Raw genomic sequence first — 10,665 nt, forward strand, 5'->3', positions numbered from 1 at the left:
TTTTGTCTAGCTCTATTGTCTGGATTACAATAGAACACCTTATAATTTTAGAATTTAGAACATAACATATTGCTACACTATAATCCTCTATTTCTAGTTTTCTGCCTTAAAGGGCAAATAGAATGGAAATATTGTATTCTCAGCCAGAGGCGTAGCCAAGATTTGATTTCGGGAAGAGATATTTAAAAAAAATAAAATCACAAAACAACACATAATTTTTTATTAAATAATACATATTAAGCTAGAAGCATGCATTTAGGTTTTTTAGATATTTGTCTAGTACCTCTTCTATATTAATCGACGAAATCAAATTTTTATGAATGTACATTTTCAAACCGTTCAGTCTTACTCCACTTATTGTATTTCTTAAGTAGTTTTTAAGAATTCTTAATGTTGAAAATGAACATTCTGCAGAGGCTGTAATTCAATTTTATTTCTCTTTCCGTTTTCAATTTTTCATTTTCCTATTTGATTCTGAAACTTCGAGAGATTTATTTCCCTAATCCCTCTCCCTGGTACGCCATTGTTCTCAGCTTTGTTTCCCTTTATTGTCATGTGTCAAAGAATATAGTAACAGAAATCTTTAGGTTTTTAAATAAGAATGGTTATTTCGAAATAAGAGGGGATATAGAAACTTCTGAGTGTATAAATACTCACTTGTGCTCTCTGATGCAAACACATAACATAGAAACATATTGCAGTATGATGTGCTTGTAAAATCAGTGAATTTTTAATTATACGCAAATAGTTTATTGCTCAATTTAAATATATCTTCAATTATATTATTGTTTTGTTTTATTAAATTTTTTTCGTCATGGCTACCATAATGTGCTTACCTGAGGAGGTGATTAATATTATTCTCAGCTACAATGACATAAGCATCGAAGATATAATAAATTTTCGATGTGTGTGCAAGCAATTCCAGTGGGCAGGCAAATATGACAAGTATATGGAAAAGAAGTTTTCTCAGAGGTAAGTTATTGTAATTTTATTTTAATAATATATCACGTACAATGCATCACTTCTGTAAAAAATATATTTTATAAAAATAAAATAAATAAAAAGTATTATAAAATTATAATATAAAATAAAACAAGCAGATAATAAAACTCTAATAATCAATATAAAAACGAATAAAAAAATGGGCTAATGAGAGATACAGAAAACAGATTGCGAGCTATCTTATTTTCAAAAAATTTCCTTTAAAATTGATAAATTTATTTCCTTTAATAATTAAAAAAATTTTTTAAAGATGCTCGCGCCGCTCTTTTTTACGTTTTGACTCTTTGGTTCCTTGTTCTAATTATTTTTATTTTATAATAAAAAATATATTATAATATAAATATAATGTATGTAATAAACATAATAAAAAAGAAATAAATATTAAAAAAATAGAAATTTTTAATTTTTATTTTACTAACTAATTATTTGATTTTATTATTTGTTTCATTAATTATTTTGCTATAATACTGTTACATAAATATAGAATATGTGTAAAAGTTAAATAATTTATTATAGATACGTAATAAGACTATAATATAATTACAGCTTTATTTATTATATTTATTATTCTATTTTCTTATTTATTGTTAGTATAAAATTTAATTACAATTTAAAATTACAGATAATATATTTTAAAATTACAGATTTTATATTTTCTGTCTTATAAAACAAATATTGATTGATATTTTGAATAATATTACGGATATTATGCGTTTAAAAAAATTTATTTCTGTGAATATTTATTACTAATGCAATAGCAACATTATTAATTATTTTTTATTAATATATATTGTGAAATTATATTGAAACGGTCGAGATTTCGATACATGGAGTTCTCGTTCTCTTGTGACTTTTGCTTCCTCGCATTCGTTAAATTTCTATGTTTATAATTTAAGTAAAAATTGTCTGAAGCAGAGATTTTTTATTAATTTACAATTAAAAAAATGATGTCCTTGAAGAATGTGAATGCGCATAATTCAATTTGCTCAGTTACTTATTATATTGTATTAATTATTACACTTTAATATAATTTTGAAGAATTTATTAAAATATTTTTTGTTTCAATTTCAGATGGCCTTCGGCAAAAAAAATTTACGATAAACAATGTAAGAAAAATAAGCAAGAAAAATGTAGAAAGTGTGGGCAAAAAAGTACAAAAGACTTTATTAAAACAGGAATAAATTGTGTGAGACAATTACAAAATTGTATATCTCACATACTTCATGAACATTACCATAACAATGAGGCAATAGATAATTTGATCGAATTCCATCGCATATTTAATTTAGATAAATGTTTCATATATAATATTATTAACATAATTTATGAAGAGGGTGAAAATTTCATTACATGTTCCGTTTTCATTGATGAGTTTAAAAACTTGCTCACACAATCTTCACGGTAGGTCCTTCTCAATATAAATAATAGTGCTATTAATTTTATAAAGTAATTAGCACTTATCGCACAGTTAATATATAAATTTTTCAGAAGAACTGATTGCGATCTTACCGAAAGATATTGCCAAATAAAGATGTTTCACTTTATGAGGCAATGTTTGGTAAGAAAAAAATTATACAGATACACCGATCAATGTTACAAAAATCAGCTTTTGGAAAGAATTGTGACTATGGCGGCACAATGGTTGCAACCCGAAAAGGACATCTTTTACTCGAAAGTGAAAGCATCGCTAGATAATATCGCATTAGAGGTACTGGATTGCCTCAGGGAAAAATATCCCAATCATTCGATATGCTCGACTCCCGCTTTTTCAGAATTTTTTTCATACTGGAAAGAGAACAATATCGAAGATAATTACTGGGACGAAGAGGAGGGAACGCAGATTATAGAGACGCTCCGGGAATATATGTTTGATGAATTTCAATTGACCGAATGGGGAATGTCTTCCAACACAACGTTGGAATACATGTGTATAGATAATGTAAGTTATTATAGATTATTTTATATAATAACTTATTCAATTATTGTTATGTCAATAATTATTATTATCTTATATCTTAAAAAAAATATTCTCGCTCTTATCAATTTCTTTGTTATAATTTCTGTCATAGGTATTAGAAAAAAGATATGGTGAAGAATTAATTTTATTAGTAATTTATCACAGCGTGGCCAGAAGACTTGGTCTACGATGCGATGTAGTACGTAGTAGTTCTCACTTCTTTCTCTCTTGGAAACCGTACTAGTAAGTATAAAATTAGATTTGGAATTATATCTGAATCTTTCGGTATTTAAATTCTTATCATGTGCACAAATACACACACATACATAAGTATATAATTTTTTGTTATTTTATTGTTTCAGTTTCATGAATAATTCAAGAAATGGAAGATTTTTTAACATAAGTTCTAAAAGTTATATACCACATCGTACAAATTTTATATACTTTGATGAATTAAGAGCTTCACGGGTTGGCAATTACTCCTATAATTTTTATTATTTTTAGCACTAACCAATAAATTTATAATTAATTTAATATAATAACAAAATAACTAATTTTTTTTTATTTGTAAGAACTCTGTTCATACCTTTAATCTTTGCTCATTTTTAATGCTTTTTTTTCAGTTTTGGCAAGAATTAATATATTCTACATTGGAAAATAGTAATCTGTATAACGACACTTTTGGGATTATGTCGGATGGATCGATTCAATTGATTAGATATGACAGAATAAATGTGGAAAGAAGAAGAATAAATGTGGTATGTAAGCACTACTCAAAAGAAAATAGAGAACACTTTTCATACCTTCAAAATTGGGCTATCTTCAAATCGCTAAAACTCAACGAAAAATCATCGTAGACATAAAATTGAAAAAACATTTTTAAAGCTTGAAGTTTCAACTTTAATAATAACTTTAATAATACTATTGATAAATTTTTTTTAATATTTTTGTTTTCCTTGTTCTATGCTTTAAAAAGGAACACATTGTTTTGTTCCTTAAAATTAACATTTCTTTGATTGTTCTGCAACTCGATAAAAAAATTTCTCTCGAAAAAATCAACTCAAGTTCCATAAACTACAACATTTCGCCTATAAAATGCTATTTTTAAAATTTTTCTACGATTTTTTTTGACCGAGTTACATGAGTTTGAATCTAAACCTGTATTTTTTTTAAACGAGAAAATAATAAAATTTTATAAAATTACCGATATCACATTAAAGTTGAAATTTTAAGCTTCAAAATGCTTTTTTAATTTTTTGTTTAATTTTTTGTCTATTATTTGTCTTAGATGGTACTAATATAGAAAATAATAATAGAAAATAATTCTCTAAAATTTCTCTGATGACATATGCACAATCACATATAAATTATAATAATTTATGATCTAACTCTCTGTAATTTAATTTGCTACAAAAATCTATTTAGAAATTATTTGATAAAAGATATCAATTAAAGTCTGATTTTACACTTTCCAGCTCAGCCTTAGTGTTAAAAAAACAAAGCGACATACAAGACCAAAGGACGTGAAATTTGCGGTTGGTATGATAGTGACACATCAGCCTGCAGATTGCGTCGGTGTGATAATAGGATGGCATCAACATCTTGATAGACATATTGTTGAATTCTCCGCGAAGAATGTGCCGAATTCTTATATGCACTTATGTGAATTGCCATTGTATCATTGTCGTAATTGTAATTTTAAAAAGGAACAAACAAATTACATAATTCTTACCGAAAATAATAAAATGTGTTACGTGGAAGAAGGTATGTATATTAGCTGATCTATCTTTATTTAAAATTATATTTGTTTGTTCTGCGAACTTATCTATCTTTTTGCACACAAAATAAAATAATATTTTATTTTACGTTGATTTATTTGGTATATTTTTCTTCCTCTTTAGAATTAATTATTTTACTTATTATTTTATTTCATTTCTTTTATTTTGTTCATTTTAATTATCATAAATTTATTTTTTATTTGCATTTTTTATTTTAGATGCTATAACTTTAACAACTCCGAGATGGATCGACAATAGCGAAATAGGTCGCTATTTTTATAAATTCGAAGGTACGCATTACGTACCAAATAAAATGCTGGCGAGATTTTACCCGCAGGACGCCGCTTTAACTGCACAGCAAGATTACAACAATATTACAATAACATCGCAACATTGCGACAATATTGATACATTTTTACATATTGAATATTTTTCTTTATATTTCCTCATCTGTTTTTTTATCCTTCAATTTAATCTTTATTTATAAATCTTTGTTTATAATTTTTTTGTAATTTCTAGTTTAATTTTTTGTAATTTAAAATATTTTTAAATTACATATCAATTTTATCTTAACCAACTCTAAATAAAACACACGTATAATTATATTATATGTTTCCTGTGACATTAAATCTTTCATCGTCTTTAATGTTTTTAATTATATTCAAAATACTGAATGTACATGGTAAATATACATAATAGATACATAGATATATATTTTTAAATATATTTACGTAGATAGAATAAGTTAAGAGGCCATATGTCGTATTCATCGTAGTAACAATTATTGCTAAATACGCGAGGCAATCTAATAATAGTGTCAAATCACGCACTCTTTCTAAAATAATGTTTTGAAAGAATATGAATTATTTTTGTAACATGTGCATAGAGTGATTTGTTTATAAACAGTCAAATATTTATTTAAATTAAACTTCTTTATTCTGAGATAGTTAAAAGCATTTGACAGTAAATATAAATTCTTGTTTTAAATCGTTTTTAAATATATGTTTATATATTTGCCTTTTGATCACGAGTGCATAAAATGAAATTGTTGATATATAAATGAATTTAAGAATATTTATATTGAGTGTGTATGATTTGTTTTAAAATATGGAAAAATCAAATAAATGAATAAAATTTAAAAAAGGAATTAAGAATAAAAAAATTGCTTAGTTTTACGAGATTGTAAAACGAATGTAACAATATATAGAACAGTTTATATTATAAAAATTCATGCTAGTTTTAATTTTGCATTATCTCTTATCAAATTAATATATTTGTTAAACATCTGGAATATGATAGATTTATGAGTGCGTTGGTGAACAAAATGAAAGTGAATATTGCTTAACATCGAAATAATTCTTTCTCTGCATTTAGTCGATTATATTTCCTCATAATTCTAAGAATTTATCGAAATAAATATTTCGGCGCAATTATACACAAAAGAGATGTCAAAATTAAATAAGATTTAATTTAAATTAGCCAAAAAATAAGATACCTTTATGCATCTTTCAACCTCGTTTTCTTCTTCAATTAATCCAATCACAATTTAAAAACTATTTATGCCTCGATACTTTTGCTCAGATAAAATCCTTTCGGCCCGAAAGCTGCTGAGACAGAAAGTTACCAAGAAATGTAGCCTCCAGCTATCAAAAGCGTTACGTAAAATGGCGAATTAGGCCAGTCTTAATTTTAGAATTAGCTGGAATCACTTTATTGCGGTGGCAGATAACTTCGATTGACATTGATTTTTGCTGGTGTGATACCTTCTGGAAGTCTGATGGGATGTCCCGTTTCCCCGATTGCAGCAGCGCCAAGCCTAAATCCGGCCCGGTATCCGTTCTCGTCAGCAATGTAGCTGGCGAATGCAAAGATTGCATTATGCAGATTATGTTATGCTTTCTTATCTCTTTCTTAAAAAAATCATATGCTTTTACGTTTTCTCTTTCTTAAAAAATAGTATATTTTTCTGCGTTTTTAATTAAAACATTATTAAAATTAGACGTAAACACTATTTTATTCTTCAAATTAAAAAAATTACAAATGCCAAACAACAACAAAAATTTGAACAATTAATTGGCTTACATTTAAATATTTTAAAATTTATATTAAATATTTATTATTTTAAAAAAATTTTTGACATGTCTAAATCCAAATCCAAGCTCCAATTTTTTAAATTTAAATAATGGTCAAATGTCCGAAGAAAACTCACAATCAGAAATACTTAGGAACACGCTCAGGAACATTTAGGAACATATTCAGAAACACTTATTGTTAGATATATAAATAATAAAAACAATTAAATAATTAAATGCAACATATCAATGACGCTCAAAATATTGGCTCCAAAAACTAGGCAAAATATTTACATTACGATAAAATATATGAATCATATACTGAACAAATAATTATGAATTATAAATGCCAAATAACAACAAGAATCTGAACAATTAATCGGCTTACATTTGAATATTATTTTTAAAAAACTTTTGACATGTCTAAATCCAAATCCAAGCTCCAATTTTTTAAATTTAAATAACAGTCAAATGTCCGAAGAAAACTGACAATCAAGAACACTTAAGAACACGCTCAGGAACATTTAGGAACATACTCAGAAACACTTATTGTTAGATATATTAATAATAAAAACAATTAAATAATTAAATGCAACATATTGACGCTCAAAATATTGACTCCAAAAACTAGACAAAATGCTTACATTAAGTATATAAAACATATACTGAACAAAAAGTTGAATTATAAATGCCATATAACAACAAGAATTTGAACAATTAATAAAAATGTCCAAAGAAAACTCATAATCAGAAACATTTAAGACTACACTCAGGAACACTTAGGAACACACTTAGAAAAACTTAGATATATAAAATCTGATTTATATAAATAATTAAAACAATTAAATAATTAAACGCATCATATCAATGGCGTTTAAAATAATCTAAAAAATTCCTAAAAAATCTTGGCGAATCGCTTACATTACGATAAAATATATAGAACATATACTCACTGAACGGAAACGGGGATCCCTTCGGGACTCTTGTAGGAAAAAGATCCCTCCACTACTCGGACCAATTCACCATCCACGAGTTTGAAGGTGGCGGATTCCTGCCTCTCGACGCCGTCTTCATTAATGACATTAGTGGAAACCGGTGAACTCGCGACTTTTGGCTCGCCTTCGAAGAGCGGTTTCAGAATCAAACCGCCGGATCCGCGCGCAAACAGTGGCGCCTTTTAATCCGGGGACAACTTGTCGGTAAAGCACATCGGGAATGACAGCAAATACCAAATTTGTAAGAGAGAATTTAATTTTACTTTCATTTCATTTTAATTAAAAATAAAATATATAAACGTTAATTCTGCATATTTCAATAAATAATATTATATACCTACATTTTTTCCTCTTTATAATATTATACGAGGTATTTATTTAAATTTTATAAAAAATTTGTAAAGAATTTTGTAAAGAATTTGATCTTCAAGAATTTGATCTCTAATTTTGTTAAAAAAATTTTAGGTAAAGAAATTATTTTAAAAATCTTTAGTTGCAACTTTTTAAAATAAGTTTATTTATTGTATGCATTTTCTAATGCTTCTCATTCATACAAAAAAAAAACACTGAGCAATTTAATTAAATCTCAAGTGCTAGATTTGCAAATGTATCGAAAAAAAACTTAAGTTTTCATGAGAGTCTCATTTTTAATGAGACATTTTTTACTTGCACATTTTTTTATTTCTATAACATTTTTCTTTTTTTACTAAAAATTACATCAAATATTAATATTGTATATTCAAATTTTCTTAAAACAATAAATATATAAACAGAAAGAGAGAGAGAGAGAGAGAGAGAGAGAGAGAGAGAAAGAGAGAGAGAAAGAGAGAGAGAGAGAGAGAGAGAGAGAGAGAGAGAGAGAGAGTATATTTATAATATATTTTAAACATAATTCATTTGACAGATAGATGGCTGCTTATAATATAAAAACAGAATTATTAAAGAGAATTTAACAAAAAAATTCTTTGAGTACCAATAAAATTCCACAAAAATTCCCCGACCTTTTTCAGGTACAAAAAAAATCCCTAAGAACATTCTAGAGATTTTAGAGAAATTCTAAATTTTTTGGGTTTCTAGGAAGTAGATCCCGTTGTAATTATATAAATAAATAATAATTAAAATAAACAATCAAAAGAGCAGTGCATAGTGTGAATCCTATTACAAGAAAAAATAAGTTTTTAAATTGCAGGATAAATTTCTTTTCATCTTCTTAAAATTTCTTCTCGAGAAAATCGATTTCGGGAATCGACGAACTAATAACACCTTTCCTCTTTGAGCGCTTGGATAATTAATGAACTGATCTATCTACCAACAATCGAGGAATTGCCGAGGATGACCCCGCGACCGATGCGGCGCGTCGCGTTGGATAATCAGCAATCGCCGTTCATCGCGCCCGATGATGATGATAGTTGTGGTGGTGGATCCCTCTGAAAAAGGACACTTTCTACTTAATCGATGACCGGCCTGGTCCGCGTTTTGAACGCTTCGGGGCCCGATAACCGGCCGCGCGATTATGAAGACGCAATCGCGGGCCCCGCGTCTGAAAGGAACGGTGCAGGGAATGGCGCATCATTTCGACGAAGATGAACTCTCAACCCCAGACGCTGTATATTATAAGAGACAACCGATATTTAACGGCGGTATCTTTTATCTAAGAAAGATGTAACTGGTTCCCAAAGGGATCGAACACCTGAATTATTAATTCAATGGCTGTTATTAATCAGTTTTCCGAATATGAAAATATAAATATGAAAGGGAAATTTAATGCAAAGGTTAATAGCGGAAAGAATGCCGCTTATGTTACGTCATTAAAGATTCGTAGAAATAGTTACGACATTAGCTCTCAGATTAGACGGCGATTAATACAATATTAGAAGAGAGAGAAAGAAAGAAAAAAGGGAACGCACCTGTAAATTGACATATAAAAGTAATTTATGTAGAGATTAAACTAGCATGCGCATTGTTAGCTAGGTTAGGTTAGGTATTGTTAATTTATGCGCTCGGAAGAAAATTAAGAAAATTCTAAATTAAATATGTAGAAAGATTAATAAGAGATTCATTAAATAATTAAAAAGATTAATGAAGCTCAAACGCTTCGATGCACTTTGAAAAATAAAATCGCACATGCGACTTTGGAGAAGCATCGATTTATCAAAGTTTCTCTATTTTTTTCATACTGTCGTACTTATTCGGCTTATACGGCCCATATTACGCGATGCAAAAGATTCAGTTAATGCCGTTGTACATTTTCCCACAAAGATGCAAATGCAACGCGCGTTGTCAATGCAACGAGGTTGAGCGGCAAACGCGAAATTTACGAGCGATTCGCGCCGTTTGCGTTCGTGTAATCAGCTGTGAATGGCATGCAATATCCACGGGAATTCTGGTAGCGGTACGAAGAACTTCGTCTAGGTGTAATTTACAGCAACACACGCATATCGTGACACGTTCTCTTATCTTTTTTGCTGGAACGCAGTGGATCTCATACCTCACTTTTTTCCACAAAAATATAATGAAAAGTTGAAGCATTATATTTTAAAAGTAACAATTGACAATGACAGTTGAAACAATATGAACACACAATATTAAAATTAATTAAAAATTAATATAATATATAACTTATAATTAAAAAGAAATTATTATTGCAAAATGTTATAAAAATTATCATCATTTTTCATTATATTTTCAAATAACTTGTTTTCAATTAACTTGTGATAAAAAATTATCTTTTTAGAATGATATACATAACGATAATTAAAATTTCTAAAATTGTTTACTTTGCATATTAAATGCAAATTAAAATATATGAATAAAATAAAATACAAATATATATGCTAATAAATAAAATAATATATTTTAAT

The 10,665-nt window shown here is 27.7% G+C and overlaps 2 protein-coding genes across 2 annotated transcripts; one reads left to right on the forward strand and one right to left on the reverse strand.

Moving 5' to 3' along the window:
- The first annotated feature begins 836 nt into the window (after nt 1-836).
- LOC126858674 (F-box only protein 21-like) lies at nt 837-5,227 on the forward strand. Its single transcript, XM_050609150.1, has 8 exons — nt 837-972; nt 2,074-2,403; nt 2,491-2,941; nt 3,072-3,202; nt 3,322-3,427; nt 3,583-3,717; nt 4,435-4,723; nt 4,956-5,227. The coding sequence occupies exons 1-8, from the start codon at nt 950-952 to the stop codon at nt 5,222-5,224; spliced, it is 1,734 nt and encodes a 577-aa protein (XP_050465107.1). The 5' UTR covers nt 837-949; the 3' UTR covers nt 5,225-5,227.
- Nucleotides 5,228-5,373: 146 nt separating this feature from the next.
- Nucleotides 5,374-8,073, reverse strand: LOC126858673 (larval cuticle protein 2-like). Its single transcript, XM_050609149.1, is given in 2 exon segments — nt 5,374-6,592; nt 7,763-8,073. Coding segments are annotated over 2 exon segments (456 nt in total). The 3' UTR covers nt 5,374-6,447.
- Between the last annotated feature and the right edge of the window lie 2,592 nt (nt 8,074-10,665).

This window comes from Cataglyphis hispanica, unplaced genomic scaffold (assembly GCF_021464435.1).
Source record: "Cataglyphis hispanica isolate Lineage 1 unplaced genomic scaffold, ULB_Chis1_1.0 scaffold34_size14077, whole genome shotgun sequence".
Classification (NCBI taxonomy): domain Eukaryota; kingdom Metazoa; phylum Arthropoda; class Insecta; order Hymenoptera; family Formicidae; genus Cataglyphis; species Cataglyphis hispanica.